Here is a 16,847-nt window from a genome sequence, read left to right as displayed (position 1 = left end):
GGAGAGCGGAGGGCGAAACAAGGGGCTGGCCCCAGGGTGGGTGCTGGAGTGATCCAGCCTCGGACAAGTAATTACACAAATAATAAATAGCAATAACAAGCTTTAATATTGAGTGCTGACCGTGCCAGACGTTGTTCCAAGGGCGGTTCAGATTATTTCATTTAATATGCAAATCCTCTATCAGACTCATTTTGTAGAAAAGGAAAGCAGAGTAAGAGAAGTAATTGCCCAAGACTACAAAACTGAGAGGGACTTAAAGCCAGATCGAGTCTAAATCTAGAGCTTCAAACCTTTGATTACTAATTACATACTCTAACATACCCTCCACTATTCCAAGGAGGCATACAGCTTCTGGACGTAACGGATCAAAAAAGATTCGCAGTTTGTCCTTGCTTCCTCCCTTCCCCTTCCCTCTCTTGCCCCCCCCCCCGCCCCCCCTTTACTTCTCCACTCCTTCCCTCCCTTCTGGTCCTCTTTCTTCCGTTCTTTACGTCTCTCCTTCTCATCTTGCCCCCTTCTCTCTTCATTTCATTCGAAAATATTAATATTTACTGAGTATTACTGTGCATTGTGCTAGTCGCTTGGAACAAAATAGTGGGCAAACCAGATACAGTTCCTTTCTTTGTGGAACTTAGAAGAACTGCCTTCTTAGTGGGGCCCAACGAGTGAGGAATAGACATCCATTTCATTACATAAACGTAGAATGGTAGACTGAATTAAGAAGAAAAGAAAAACGATATTATGAGGGCTTATGATGTAATTCTCTCCTGGTTGCATGGGCAGTGTCAGAGCTGATTGCTGTGTTCATGTGCTGTTTTCACTGAGATTTAAAGGATAAAGAGTGATTGCTGAGGGGAGGGGATGGGGAAGGAATAGAGGACAGTTTTTTTTAAAGTATCAAGGCAGGACAACAGATGGTAAGAACTGGGAAGAGGAGTGTTATTGAAATAGAGGAAGGTCAGTAGAAAACACTGAAGGCTGGAGAAGGAGCAAGGGCCAGGTAAAGGCCAAGTTGTGAATGCTGGTCTTTATCCTAAGAGCCAGGGAAAGACATTAAACGGTTTTAAATGGAGGAATGGCAAGATAAGATTTATGTTTATAGAAGATCATTCTGCCTGGAGGATTATCATTTGGGTAGGAGAGTGGGGAGAATAGAAATAGGAAGATCTGTTAGGAATTGATTTCATGATTCTAACAAGGGAAGCAAAGCAGGGTTGTCAAGCTGAGCACTACTGGCATCTGGGACTGGATATGGGGGTAAGTCTCATTGCAGGATGTTTAGCAGCATCCCTGTTAATAGCACCTCCACTGTTGTGACAATCAAAAATGTCTAGGGACTTCCCTGGTGACTCAATGGTAAAGAATCCACCTGCCAGTGCAAGAGAAATGGGTTTGATCCCTCATCAGGGAAGATCCCATATGCTTCAGAGCAACTAAGCCAGGGAGCAGCAACTACTGAGCCCATGTGTGGCAATTACTGAAGCCTCGGCACCTTGGAGTATGAGCTCTGCAACAGAAGCCACCGCAATGAGAAGCATGCGTACTGAAACCAGAGAGCAGCCCCGACTTGTTGCAACTAGAGAAAAGCCTGCGCAGCAACAAAGATCCAGCACAGCCAAGAATAAGTAAGTAAGATAATTTTTTAAAATGTCTGTGGATATTGCCAAATGTTCCGTTGTGGGGTGGGGGCAAAATAACCCCCAAGTTGAAACCATTGATGAGGTAATGCGTTAAAAATATTTTAAAGGTAAAAACCTATATCAGGACTTTCCTGGTGGTCCAGTGAAGAAGACTTTGTTCCTAGTGCAGGGGGCCTGGGTTTGATCCCTAGTCGGGGGACTAAACCCCACATGCCGCATTTAAGAGCTTGTAAGCCACAAGTAAAGATCCCACATGCCACAGTGAAGATCAAAGAGCCCGCATGTTGCAACTGAGACTTAGAACAGCCAAATAAATAAATAAATATTAACAACAACAACAATTATGGGCTTTGGTGATGGATTGATAAAGAAGGGTAAGAGAGAAGGAAGAATCCAGGATGCTCCTGGGAGTCTGATTATCACAATCAGAGATGGTGATGGACTTTGCTGACATGGGGTGAGGAAGAAGTGGAGCTATGTGTTTCTGCCCTGAAGAATTTCTTTGCTGAAATGTGAGTGCCAAACACAGGTGGTGCTTGGTGTTAAGGGTCTGCACTGATTGGCTGACAAAATCCCACATTGCTGAGTCACAGAGAGAAGTGGCTTGGACAACAGTCAAACTTTCTTCTCAAGTATTGCTTAAGCTCTGGATAGTTTCTGTTGCCACTCCCTCACTAGTTGACTTATTTGTGTTCCATCAAGCCCTCCCTGCACCCCCACCCCACCCCTAGAAAACACAATATTCCTTTAACTACAACTGGAGCATTTTAAAGTCATCACTAGAAAAGAAGGTGAGGAGGCAAATCTTGCTACTGCTCCCAGAGTAAATGGCAGGTAGATGACAGAAGGTGGGAAAGAAGTGTGAACTCTAGGAAAGAGATACTGATCTGGGCTGGAATCAGCCATGACCTGAGATGCCGAACCTGCCCTGTGCTAGAGCAAAGGAGAAACTGAATAAAATCAAATTGAAGAAGCAGTAGAAAAGCATTTCTCTCTGCAGTCTGGGTTTTAGATGAAAATGGAGGTCTCTAACTGGGTTTCTGGGGAATACCTCTGGCTGGTATTAAGGTGGAGATGCCGTGACCTCTGCGCCGTGCAGATCACAGGAAGCGGAATGCTCTTTCTTCCTTAGTCTGGAAGGTGAAAGACAGGCTGTCCCAGAAATGGACTCGGAGGGACAATTGAGGAAAATGGGTAAGTTCTCACTGTGAATGATTTTTGATATTAGAAATAAAATCTAAGACCCATACTTTAAAAAAATCTAATCAGTGATGCAAGGAGCAGCCCCGAGCTTCCAAAGATGATAAGCAGTGTGTTTCACCGTTTTTAGGAAGTGTGCAATCCTCCTAAACCCACTTTACCTCTCTCAACTTTCTTTCCTTGCAAATATCCATCCCAGCATCACTAGACCAGTCCTGGACAGATTAAGCCTAATCCTCAACTTGAAGTTTTATCCCTTTGTAGATCTCAGCTTGTCTTAAAGGCCAAAAGAGCAATGGTCTATTCGAGTTTATTGAGCTCTAAAACCCAAAATCTGTCCAGAACCATCCACAGGAAAACAAAACAACAACAAAGGACATTTATTTTCCACGAAGAATTCATCTCACTCCCAGCTTCTCAGCTTTTCTTGGGTGTAGCCAAGCTCTGTGATATCTGAAAGATGATTTTTCTCATCTCGCTAAAATGTTCACCCATAAAAAATAAAATAAAACAAAATGTTCACCTATGAAGCAGGTTTTCTAGGATCTTTAAACATGGAAAAAGATTATACAGCATATTGGAAATTACTCCATTTATTAAGTAAATGTATCAATGACCTGTGTATTAGACAAGTATTTGCTTTTTGTGAAAGGCAATGTGTACAAGAAAATTGAGAAAGCAACATGTGAGCATCATTTCTCTGGATAGAAAGATGTAAATAATAAGTTTTTACAGTAAAGCTAAGCAGTTGCAACAGAGAGTATATACTTATTTTCCTGTAATTGATCCGTTTTATAGTAGTCATAATAAACCTCAATTTATTGAGCTCCTACTGTGTATTAAGAACTTAGTAAAAATCGAATCCTTCCAACAACCATAGTGCAGAAGAAACAGGCTCAGAGAGGGTGAGTTTAAGACTCCAGTTTTCACATGTACTGCAAAGGCGCCTGCAGTGGGAATTTTGGCTGTGATCTCCCTCCAGGCACCCAAGCTGCGGTAGCTGGGCCTTCCTTCTTGAAGAGGGTGGGGAATCCGCCTGCGCGCTGGGTCGGGTCGCCCAAGGGGCTTCTGCGCTCAGGTTTCCTTTCAGCGCCCGGGCAGCGCGGGTCCCTGTGCACACAGCCTAGGCCGGGCTGGCGTCTGCCGCAGCCTGGCGCTTCTGAGAAAAATAGGGGAGGGGCGACAGACTTCCTGGTTGAACTTTAAACTCCATTGGGAGCTCGGCCTGTGCTGCGCTGCAATGTCCGGCGGAACGGTCAGGAGCCTGGGGAAGGGTGAGGCTGCCCTTCGCGATCTGCAACGGGGATCTGGGCGACCCTCGGCCGCGGGTCGGGGTGCGGGTGAACCTCCTGGGAAGGCACCCGCCCGGGGAAAGAAGCCGGGGCCGCAGCGCGCGGGACCTCTCCACCGCTGGGTCCGGTGGACACCTGGAGGCTGGGGGTCCCTGCCACTCTCTGGGCTGTAACTGCGTCCTCTTCTCCCCGCAGGAAGCGCGCCCCCGGGGCCCGTCCCCGAGGGCCTGATCCGTGTCTACAGCATGAGGTTCTGTCCTTACGCCAAGAGGACGCTCCTGGTCCTGAGGGCCAAGGGAATCCGGTGAGGACTAAGGAGGGGGCTGCTCCCCGATTTGGCCATGAACCAGCTGCTGAGGAAGGCCTCAGTGGGAAACTCTGGCAGGACCCATTTACTGCAAAATAAACTATTTTAAGCCTTTCCGAGATAGAGCAACTTATGGACCCTATACCCAAGGTAGGAGCGGGGCGGGGGAGCCGATGCCACAGACTCCACCAGTCTGGGACATTCCCTTTAGATTAGCCATTTTATGGATCAGAAAAGCTAGACCTCCAGTAAAGCTCGTGGTATGCAGGGATCACAGCAAGTGTGCTCACAAGCAGCAGCTCTTTGAGCTCTGGCAGATCCTGAGTGCTGCTGTGTTGCCCTATATCCCAGTCCAGAGTCCTGGCCTTGACACTCCTCTGGGCAGAGTGCTGAGTTAATTGTACTGTGCATATTTCTATAGTTTGGGTTATTGGTTGAAGCAAATAAAGTGTCTGTGCCTAAAAATTCACGCTTTGGGGAAGCCACACAGCAAGGTTATTGACATAGGCACTTTCCACAAGAAATATGCAAGTCACTGGTTTTTCTCTGACACTGAAGAGCCACTGGAACCTTCTCCCTAACAGTGACCTTTGGAATCTGTTGAACAAACATTAGATGCATGTGGTGTGGAAGTTTTAAGAGATAGTTCCCATTCCAAAGAAATTTTCTATCTATGTGCTTAGAATGTATAAACTTCTTTTAGTCTTCTAGGGGGAGAATTAAGCAGGCAATTCCTTTTCCCTAAAAAAAGGTAAGATATATTCCAAAGGGTAAAAAAAAAAAAAAATTATTTATCAATTAGTCATCACTTCAGTAAGATTTCCACCATATTCTGGGTGAAACTGATTCTGAACACATAGCAAAATATTCAACATTTAGTAACATTTATCAAACATTGTCTTATCTAAATATTGTAATATTTACTGTATTAGTCAGAATCTCTTATTACAATTAACAGATATCCAATTCAGTTGGATTGGAAGAAGACATATCTTGTGCTCATACAGGTGAAGAATCTAGAGTGTAACTCCCAAACTAGACTGTAACTCCCACTCCACAGCTAGAGAAAGCCTTTGCACAGCAACAAAGACTCAGTGCAACCAAAAATTAAATTAATTTTTTTTAAAAGAAAAATCCTCTGGACTTCTAGGTTGAAAACAACCCTATTTTACTAGCACAGTTTTCAAAGGGAAACGGGATTGATTTACCATAAAAACGTGTGTATGAGGGTGAAAGGTGGTAACAGCTGCCGGGCAGTGAAAACAACAGAGGTCTACTATGTTCATGGATTAGTTTACCTCCCAGGGGACTTTGATTAGAGAGGTAGCTGACTTTACTATGGGGCTTCGCAGGTGGCGCTAGTGGTAAAGAAACTGCCTGCCAATGTAGGAGACTTAAGAGATGCAGATTCGATCCCTTGGTCAGGAAGATCCTCTGGAGGAGGGCATGACAACCCACTCCATATTCTTGCCTGGAGAATCTCTATGGACAGAGAAGCCTGGCAGGCTATACAGTCCTTAGGCTCGCAAAGAGTCAGACATGACTGAAGCGACTTAGCATGCATGCACACTGACCATATAGCATTATCAGTTCAGTTCAGTCGCTCAGTTGTGTCCAACTTTGCAACCCCATGGACTGCAGCACTCCAGGCTTCCCTATCCATCACCAACTCCCAGAGCCTACTCAGACTCATGTCTGTTGCATCAGTGATGCCATCCAACCATCTCATCCACTGTCGTCCTCTTCTCCTCCTGCCTTCAATCTTTCCCAGCATCAGGGTCTTTTCAAATGAGTCAGTTCTTCGCATCAGGTGGCTAAAGTACTTGAGTTTCAGCTTCAGCATCAGTCCTTCCAATGAATATTCAGGACTGATTTCCTTTAGGACTGACCAGTTGGATCATTATACAATCTACTAAAGCCTGGTTTTCTCTAAAAGGCACATCTTCCAACTTGTTGCAGCAGGTATATTACCTTGTTGGCTCATCATGCCAGATTACCAAAATGCATGTGTATTCTGAGAACCTTCTTTATTACAAAAGCCCAGAATTTACCTTTTGTTTTCATAGTATGAAATTTCAGAAATCTTGATAATTCCTTGGCAGAGAGCCTCATTATTCTTGCAGTGGCTTGTATATGAGTGTACAGTAATCTGTCAGCAGACGAACCCTTTAATACATACACACAAATGCCTCTATTCATTCTGGCTATTCCTTTCTTTCTATGGGAGAGAGGGTAGGATTGTGTATTTAATCCTCAAGCTAAATGATTTTGTAGCTACTCAGGTGGATGGGATAAAGGAACAAAAGATGTTGGGATGTATTTTTTCTGAGTAACTAATCGGTTCTATTGAACACTTATCCAGCTTTGACAATGATATGGACCTGAGACCTGACTTTAACAATTATGTGAAACTCCCCTTCCTCTTAGTAAGTAAGTAAAGTCACTCAGTCGTGTCCGACTCTTTGTGACCCCGTGGACTGCAGCGCACCAGGCTCCTCAGTCCATGGGATTCTCCAGGCAAGAATACTGGAGTGGGTTTCCATTTCCTTCTCCAGGGGATCTTAAATCTTTCAGGCAGGACAGCAATCAGATCTAAAAACAATCTTAATATAGTTCAGACTTCATCTGTTTCTTCTTTATGGGTTTATTTAGTGTAATTTACTCATGTGCCATTTAAAAAAAATATCAATGCATGGAAATTTAATCTGAAAGCTTATTTTGTGGATGAATTTTTCGGATTCCTTAATATTCTTGTAAAAATTGATGACCTTTCTGTTCAGATTAGCAAAAGAAACTGAATTTTATTAATACCATGTTGATTCTCATGTAGTGAGACCTGAACAAACTCAATTAGTTGGCTCAGATATTTTTACAATTAAGATACATCTTAGTCCCAAATGGAATATCTAATTGACAGTCTTGAAGAATTTCCACTTATTTATTCAACCAATGTGTGTTGAGTACCTATCCAAAAATGTTTATATATCTTCATACCATTTGAATCTATTTCAAACTTTGCTCATTTACATGTTTGTTTATGACTATGACCAAGACACATAAGCAGATCACTGCTTTCATGGAGCTTACATTCTAAGGAGGTGACATAACAAATATGTAATTAAGTTAGCAAAGTAACTTCAGATGCATATCTTAAGTTCAATGAAGAAAGTAATTCAAGAGATATAAAAAAGGCCAGTGTGGTCAGATCATAATGACCAAAGCAAAAGTCAAAGGAAACAGATGTGACAGGTAACCTAGGGCCAGATCACATGGCATAAAAAGGGGTTCAGAGTTTATCCGCATTGCAGTGAGGAGCAATTGTTGTAAATAAGCAGGAGGGTGGCCTCATCCAACTTACCTTTGTATATGGAGAGTGGGGACTTCCCAGGTGGCTCAGTGGTAAAGAATCTACCTGCCAATGTAGGAGATACTGGTTCAGTATCTGTGTCTGGAAGATCCCCTGGAGAAGGAAAAGGTAACCCACTCCAGTATTCTTACCTGGGAAATCTCACGGACACTGGAGCCTGGTGGGCTACAGTCCAAGGCCATGGGGTTGCAAAGATTCTGACACGACTTAGCAGCTGAGTACACGTGCATGAGTAGAATGACTGACTGTAGGGAGGCCACAGTGGAAGCAGAGGGGCCAGTGGGACTACCATAGAGGTCCAGGTGGCAGGTGATGTCTTGGACGAGGTGGCAGTGTTAAAGCTGAGAAACAGATGAAGCCAGGCTGTGATTTGAAGGTCTAGCTGACAGGTCTTGCTGATCCAGATGATTTGAGGAAGAGGGGGTAGGGGGAAGGAATCAAGGCCACGCTGACTCCAAAATTTGGGGTCTGATCAGCTAAGTGGGTGATGGGACCGATGACATTTTATTCAGGAATACAAGAAAAATATTACTGTCTTCACTGTCTTTTATGTGTTTTTCAGGCATGAAGTCATCAACATCAACCTGAAAAATAAGCCTGAGTGGTTTTTCAAGAAGAATCCCTTAGGCCTAGTGCCGGTTCTGGAAACCAGTCTGGGTCAGTTGATCTATGAATCTGCCATCACTTGTGAGTACCTGGATGAAGCATATCCAGAGAAGAAGCTGTTGCCAGGCGACCCCTATGAGAAGGCTTGCCAAAAGATGGTCTTTGAGTCCTTTTCTAAGGTGCGTGTTTAAGAAATTTCAGCTCCTATTTAAAATGTCTTTGTTTTTAAAGCTGAATCAGTGCTGTCACTCTTGGTTCAGTGATTTGGGAGGGAAAGAAACAGGATTATGCTCTTGCCGGCTCTGACATGTCCTATGCGCCCTTTCATGATCTGAATCCTATTTACTTTCCTAACACTTTATATTCTTGTCATGCTGAAATTTTTCCCAGACTTGCTACCTTCTTCTCTAGTCTTTCTAGAAGACTCTTCCCCCTTCTCACTTTGCCTGGTTGTCTCAGGTTCTCTTTTGTGCAGTCTGCACTCCTGTATGAGTAGAACCATAGAGGCTAAGGGCTGACTATACTGTGCCGATTTATATACGGGGTTTGAGCATTCAGATTTTCCTATCTGATGGCAGGGTGTCCTGGAACCCAACCCCCACCTCCACCGCACCTTGCCACCCCCAGCAAACACTAAGGAACCACTGTGCCTGTCCGGAGACTGCTGTCTTCCAGAAGCTTGTTAGTGCCCAGCTCTGTTCCCACATGTGCTAACTTTCCTCCGTGGGGACTGCTGCCTTCTTGTATGTAAGTTGTATGCCTATGTGTTGTGCCAGGGCTGTGAGCTTCTGAGGATGAGAGCCGTGTTTCCTAGGCTCACTGCCTAGGCTTGTCACCAGCCTTGCCACTTCTTAGCTGTGTGACTCTAAGCAAGTTACTTATTATTTACTTCTGTACCTCAGCTCATGTATAAAATGAGTATAATAAGGGTTCCTGTGCCACTGAAAAAAATCAGTTAATATAGAACACCTGAAGTCCGATACATGGTAAATACTCAGTGTTAGCTCTTGTTCTTCTGGCCACAGTGTTTATCTGTGAGCACCTCCTGTGTGTTGGCAACAGCTCCTTATGGGCTGAGTAATGGCATTCCTGTAGAAGTACTTTCTGTGTTTGAATTAGCATTAGTATTAATTCAAACAATTAGATTAGTTCAAACAATTAGTATTAAAAAAGAAATGACCAACAGTAGACCATGTGAATAGCCACATCAGGTTATATCTATATAATATCTATATAATTCTGATAGTTCATCAGGATATATGTTAACATAATAGGAAACATCTTGTCTCTAGGGAAAGAAATGGTAAAAAAAAAAAAATATATATATATATATATATCTAGAAAGTGAGACTTGTAGGAAGAACATATTGTTTAAGGAAACACTGAAAAGGGAAAAACCAGTGGGGAAGGAAGAGGGAGTCTGGCTTAGCAGAATGAAAGTGATTGCCACTGTCAAAGATGATAGACAGGGAATATGGTGTTTACAAGACAGATATTGGAGAATTAAAGAATCGTAATACTGAGATTCCTTGTAGTCTAGAAAGAAAAGGAGCTAACAGCTGGAGATACCCACTGTTTCTTCCCTGCTCACACTCAGAGAAGAGGTTGGCTTAAGTACCACATGACCCCATCCTCCTGACCACAGCTCAGCAAGCCAGAAATGCCCCAGCTGTACCCCAGACCAATAATTTTTTTCCTGAAAACTTGGGAATGAGACACAAACTAAGACAATAAAGATATTGAGGTTTTGGAGCTGTATGTTTATATCATTGGAGACTTAACAACCCAAAGACACACAAAAAAAGAATTTTTAGGAAAGCAGAGGTTAAGAACATTGCAAAGGGAATTGACATTGGGCAAATAATATGAAGCAGACATTCAAGGAGAAGCAGAGATGAAAGACCATCCAGATCCAGATGGAAATGTGGAAGGAATGGCTGCCTGCAAACCTTCAGTTCCAATGAAGGCAAGCTGTACCAACATGGACAGGCTTTCTGGACATTCTCCTGTACTTTTACGAGGGCTTGCTTATTTATACTGGGACAAGTGGATTTCTGTCTCTTGCAGTGAGACAGTACCAAAGACAGCATTAAAACACAAACACCTCCACCACAAGCATTAAAGCATCTGCTGCTACGCCTGTCAAGTCTTCAGGTTGTCAACCACTTTGAGCTGTCTTCTGCTTGTCCCAAGGTAGAGATCAGGAAAATCTCCTTCCCAGCTCTCTTTGCAGCTGGTGCCAAGGCCTGGGACCTAGGCTCTTCCTCTCACGTGCACACATGGTAGGGTTCAGTTCAGAAATGAGACATGTGGAGAAGTAGGCATGGGGTGGGGCACCGGTTCTGCTGATGAGAGTGGCTGGTGGCAGAACTCCTGGCTTTTACGAGCTGGGATGACTGCAAGATTCAATTCCAGCCTGGCATTACTAACCTTATAGTCCAGCATCTGGCAGGGACACAAATTGTAGCATCGAGTGCTCAGTTCACTGGTGGCAAAGTGAAAGTGAAGTCACTCAGTCGTGTCTGACTCTTTGCGACCCCAGGCTTCTCCGTCCATGGGATTTTCCAGGCAAGAGTACTGGAGTGGGTTGCCATTTCCTTCTCCAGGAGATCTTCCCGACCCAGGGACTGAACCTGGGTCTCCCGCATTGCTTCCCATCAGGTCAGTTTCCAGCATGATTTTGGAATGGTCCAGTTCAGTTCCAGACCTGTTTGTTCAGCCTCTCAACAATTCAATGAGCAACAATTCTATCAGTGTCCTTTTAAGATATGTTTGACTCAAACTCAACAAGATGGCTGCTTCTAATTGCTCCTTATAAAATCTTGACTTTTTACAGCATCTTAGGTCACAAACTATTTTTAAGAGTACAGAAACTGTTTTTCTCTGAGTATAGATTCTAGAACACCCTGACTCTGGGACTATAAGGGTTCTGTGGTGCTTTTATATGAAGGGGCTGATATAGTTAGCTTTACACTGATAAACGAAGAAATTTTTCTCTGTCTAGGTACCATCTTTGATGGTAAGCTTTCTTAGGAAGCAAAATAAGGAAGATTGCTCTGACCTAAAAGAAGAACTGTATAAAGAATTCAGCAAGCTGGAGGAGGTAATCAACCCCTTCTTGATTTTATGGGAATAATACATGGTATCTATTTTTTTCTTCTATTCTTTTTTTTCATATTCCCATCTCCAAAATCACTTTAAAGCAATTAGCAATAACACCAAAAAGGAAATTTTAGTTTACAGCAGATAGCTATAAGCTGTTGTGTTTCGGATATAAATGAAAACACCTAAAAATGTTTTATCATGGACTTGCTTTTAGAACATTTTATTTCATTGACATTAAAATATCAAGGAAAAATGTCACCCACATTTCCACAATTTGTCACCTGTTTTAATTTTTCTATGCTTGTTCTATGTATATTTTTAAACATTAACCTAACTGTAATCAGAGCATAAATCATTTGTGTTCTTTTTTCTACTTAATGTTATATAATAAACGTTCCCCGCCACAAAGAGATGCCATGAATTAGACAGACACTTGGGGAAGCCCAGATATGGTTTACCTGCTTTGCAGGAGAGCCATTTGGACCTTTACACAAGAATTCCTCTTCCATTCACACTGAGCATTATGTTTTTACTGAGGGAAGACACAGTTCCTGTTTCATATGGAAATGCAGGCTTTTATCAGTAAGTATGAATTTTGCTGTAGATTATTTCAGAAACCTTTTTTTTTTTTCCATTAGGAAAGTTCTATTACTCTCTCTCTCTCTGTCTAGTCGCTAAGTTATGTCCAACTCTTGCGACCCCATGGACTGTAGCCTGCCAGGCCCCTCTGTCCATGGGATTCTCCAGGCAAGACTACTCTAGTGGGTTGCCATTTCCTTCTCCAGGGGATCTTTCCAACCCAGGGATCAAACCCGGGTCTCCTGCACTGCAGACAGATTCTTTACCAACTGAGCCTCGAAGTTTGCTATTTTTTTTAAAGCTGTGAATGAGTGTTTGATTTTATTGAATGCTTTGTCTGTTTCTATTACATCTTTTCAAATGTTCATAAAAAATGTTTCCCTTTAAACTGAAGAGTATAGTATAACTAACAGATTAAGGAATGATGCTAAAGCTGAAACTCCAGTACTTTGGCCACCTCATGCGAAGAGTTGACTCATTGGAAAAGACTGATGCTGGGAGGGATTGGGGGCAGGAGGAGAAGGGGACGACCGAGGATGAGATGGCTGGATGCATCACTGACTCGATGGACGTGAGTCTGAGTGAACTCTGGGAGTTGGTGATGGACAGGGAGGCCTGGAGTGCTGTGATTCATGGGGTTGCAGAGTCGGACACGACTGAGCGACTGAACTGAACTGAACAGCTTCTTCTGGTGTTGAACCATGCTAGCATTACTGGGATAAAACCTAATTGTTTTAAATGGTTTTCATATATATTCTAAAATTAGTTAATATTTAAAGAATATTTGTATATTTGTTTATATAGTTGATTACTTTGTTATAGTATCTTTATTTGGTTTTTTATATCAAAGATATTCTCACCTCATAAAATCAGTTGTTACTTTTTCTGAATGTCTAAGCTCTGAAACCATTTGATATGTTTGGGCTATTTCTGTAAAATATTTGAGTCTGGTGTCTTTTATGTGGGTAGAGTTCAGTTTTTAATGGTAATTAATTTGGGGGAGTGTTGTATTTTTTCTTAAATCATTTTGGTAATTTCTATTTTTACTGAAAGTTGTCCATTTCATCTAAGTTTTCGTGTATATACAGACATGAAGATGATCATGTTTCCTGATTTCAAAAAAATCTCTATGTACAACTGTAGTTGGCCCTGAACAATGTGGAGGCTGAGGGTGCTGACCCTCTTAGCAGTAGAAAATCCATATACTTCCTGCTAAATTTGGGGTTAGTTGGGAGGCATATAAGTTTCTTCCCATCTGTGCTTATAGACTCCCAGTTAAAGACTCATGCTTTGAAATGAGTATGATCATTTCCATGTTTCAGGCTGCTGAGAGGTTATTTCCTTCTGACTGAAACTATAATACTTACTTTATTATGCACAATGTAATTACCAGTCACTACAGTTTTAAGGACAGCTCCAAACAATATTGATTCATTGTACCATTCTGAGTACCTAATAATTCAAGGTACTCTACTGAACAGTATGGGAGGTAGAAAGTGATAGACGCAGATGGTTAATTTGGTGGTAGACCAAAAACATACTCAGGTAGATATAAAGAACCTGTTTACAACGCAGAATATTATAAGGGCCCTGAAAAAACCTATGGATATCTTATGGCAAAATGGTTTGGTGTTAATTAGCTAGATAATAATCTCAGTTCTTCTCTTTGTAAAACTGTAATACCAATTCACCTTCTTAAATTTCAGGCACACACTTTTGTGCTTGGTTTTCAAAGAATTTTACTTGGCATCTGTTTAATAATGAATCTAGTTATTTCCAATATATTTTAAGTAAACTTTTCTACTGAAGTATTACATGCAGAGATTTACGCAAAGCACAAGAGTATAGCTTGATGAATTTATAAAGTAAACACAACCATGAAACTGGCACCCGTATCAAGAAAGAGAGTATTGGTTTTGAATGCTTTTTGTACTTCATACAAATGGAATCATAATATTCACTCTTTGGGGTCTGACTTCTTTCGTATAATATCAAGTTTCTGAAGTCCATCTATAGTGTGTGTACTTAGTTCATTCCTGTACTTTGCATAGTGTTCCAGTGTATGACTCCTGCACAGTTTATTCATTTTAGTCCTGATGGACTGTAAACATTTCCACTTTGGGGTTATAAAATAGTGCTGTGATGAACATTCTTACACCTATGTTTTAGTGACTATATGTTCACATTTTCAAAAAGTAGAATTACTGGGTTATAGAATATGCATGCACTCAGCTTTAGTAGACAATGTTTAAAAAAATGGCTAAACCAATTTATACTCCTGTCAGCAGTGGGTCCACAGAGTTACTAACTTCATTCTTGTTCCTTTTAGCCTTTCTGATGAATGTGAAGTGGTATAACATTTTCATTTTAATTTGCATTTCCTGAATGACTCATGTAGCTGAGCACTTTTTCAAATGATTATTGACCATTTGGAACTTCTCATTGGTGAAATTCAAGTCTTGCCCAATGTTCTGATGAATTGTTTGCCTCTTTCTTATTGATTCCCAGGAGTTCTTTCTATATTCTGAATACCAGTCCTTTGTTGGGTATGTGTATTGCAAAGATCTTGTATTCTGTGGCTTGTTTTTCTTTATTCCCCTTTCCAGTAAAATAGACTGTTTTGCATTATCCCAAACCAAGAGATTCTAAAGCTTAAGCTAATCAGACAAACCCCAACTTGACTATGTCAGGGCAAAAGTTGCTACTGTCACTTACTTGACTTGCCTTACCGGATGCAGAAATAAGAAGTATTCTTATGCTGTTTAATGTTCAGGTTCTGACTAATAAGAAGACAACCTTCTTTGGTGGCAATTCTCTTTCTATGATTGATTGCCTCATCTGGCCCTGGTTTGAATGGCTAGAAGCCTTGGAGTTAAATGAGTAAGACATTTGAATTTTTTTGCATAATTTAAGATAATGATAACTGGAATTGTATATACTAACCTTTTAATGGGCAAAATTAATGTATCTCATCAAGTAGATTAATGGGAGCAGCCAACAGAAGGATACTTTGACTTTCCAGGGCATGTCCTATACCTACACTCATGATTTTCTCCCATCTCTGGGGGTGGGCCAGGGTGGGGAGTTCTGTGACAGGTAGTAAAATGTTTGAAAAATGATTTACTCCTTCCCTCTTGGTTAAAAATCCATAAGGATATACATTTTCATAAGGATGTCAGGCAGGATTGTGTGACCAATGCCACCTCCCATTTACCAGCAAGAGTCCCACACTGTTATCCAAACTCCATGTTTTGCAGTTTAGCAGCCACCTTAGCTTAGTCCTACTTCCTAGAGCTTACAGTTACTATTAGTCACAGTCTGATCAGAGAGTAATAAATATGTAATGTTCTCAATTTAAAAAAATATCAGTCTCAGTTTGGACAAGTTCTTAGGTTAACTGAGCAATTCACTTCACTCTAGTTTTAGATTCCTCTTCCACAAAACAAGGACCTCTACAATATCTTTCAAATCTCATATTTTATGATTATGCCTATCTTAAAGAAATATTTCTAAAGGACTACTTGAAAAGATTAGAGGAAAACAATATGAAACTGGTGAGTTACAGGAGCATTTGCAATGCCTTCCTACTTAGCCTTGTTCATCCCTTCATTCTTTCCATCTCCTGCAGGTATGTAGACCATACTCCAAATCTAAAGCTCTGGATGGCATCCATGAAGAATGATCCCATAGTATCATCTCTCGCCACCGATGTGAAGACCCTTCGAGGTTTCTTCAACCTCTACTTGCAGAACAGCCCCGAGGCCTGTGACTATGGTCTCTGATGGAGACAAGAGTCAGCAATGAAGACACAGCTGATGCTTTGCTTCACTAATATGAATAATACCATGCTTTTATCTTACCAAGTGTTCTCATGTCTTACTGGATCACCTTCTCTGATTTGACATCAAATTTGGCTATACTGTGGGCTTTCCTTAAGACTCTCCTGCAGAAATATAAACATACTTCCTGTCTCAGAATGCTCAAATGACTAACGGCTATCACAGTCCATGCTGATAGACTGGATGATAAACTACTTATTCTTATAGCTGATCATGAGCTGGCCTCAGACTGTCCCTGTGCTTGCCTCTCATAGCTGATCTCTTGTTCACATCATTATGATTGCTTAATTAGATCTTCAAAGTTTTCTGACCTTACGGCTTCTGCATATGCCTTTCCCCTGCTTGGAATCCTCTCCCTTTTCCTTGTCACAAAGCTCATCCTTTAAGTATTGCTATGAATTGAATTTTGTCCCTCAAAATTTGTAGCTTGATGTCCCCACTCTCAGTATCTCAGAATGTGACTGTATTTGGAAGCAGGGTCTTTCCTAAATGAAATGAAGTAATTTAATGTGGCCCTACTCCAGTATGATTAGTATCCTTATAAAATGGGAAATTAAGAGGCAGATATACACAGAAGGAGAACACCATGTGAACACGAGGACAGTTATTCACAATCTGGAATACATTCTCCATCATAGCTCAGCAGGAATCAATCCTACTGACACTTGATCTCATACTTCTGGCCTCCAGAACTGAGGCAATAAATTTCTGTGTTTAAGCCACTCAGTTTGTGGTACTTTGTTAATGGCAACCCTAGCAAACTGATACAACCATCAAGAGGTGAGTGGGTAAATAAATTGTGATATATCCATACCATGGAATAGAAAGGAATCAACAACTAAAACACAGCAGCATGGGAAAATTTAAAGATAATTGTGCTGCATGGAAGAAGCCAGACCCCCCAGAAAGAGT

The 16,847-nt window shown here is 41.6% G+C and overlaps 1 protein-coding gene across 4 annotated transcripts; it reads left to right on the top strand.

Annotated features, from left to right (window-relative positions):
* LOC102189370 (glutathione S-transferase omega-1) lies at window positions 2,429-16,657 on the top strand. Of its 4 annotated transcripts, none has more exons than XM_018041416.1 (6): window positions 2,429-2,834; window positions 4,328-4,436; window positions 8,369-8,591; window positions 11,417-11,515; window positions 14,870-14,976; window positions 15,725-16,657. In XM_018041416.1, exons 1-6 carry the CDS (start codon window positions 2,804-2,806, stop codon window positions 15,876-15,878), a joined length of 723 nt encoding a protein of 240 aa, XP_017896905.1. In that variant the 5' UTR covers window positions 2,429-2,803; the 3' UTR covers window positions 15,879-16,657. The 4 variants fall into 4 exon arrangements, with proteins under 4 accessions (XP_017896905.1, XP_005698498.2, XP_005698496.2 ...); XM_005698439.3 differs by lacking the exon at window positions 2,429-2,834 and adding an exon at window positions 3,914-4,114; XM_005698440.3 differs by lacking the exon at window positions 2,429-2,834 and adding an exon at window positions 3,915-4,095.

This window comes from Capra hircus, chromosome 26 (assembly GCF_001704415.2).
Source record: "Capra hircus breed San Clemente chromosome 26, ASM170441v1, whole genome shotgun sequence".
Taxonomy (NCBI): Eukaryota; Metazoa; Chordata; class Mammalia; order Artiodactyla; family Bovidae; genus Capra; species Capra hircus.
This window is presented reverse-complemented; position numbering and strand designations above follow the sequence as displayed.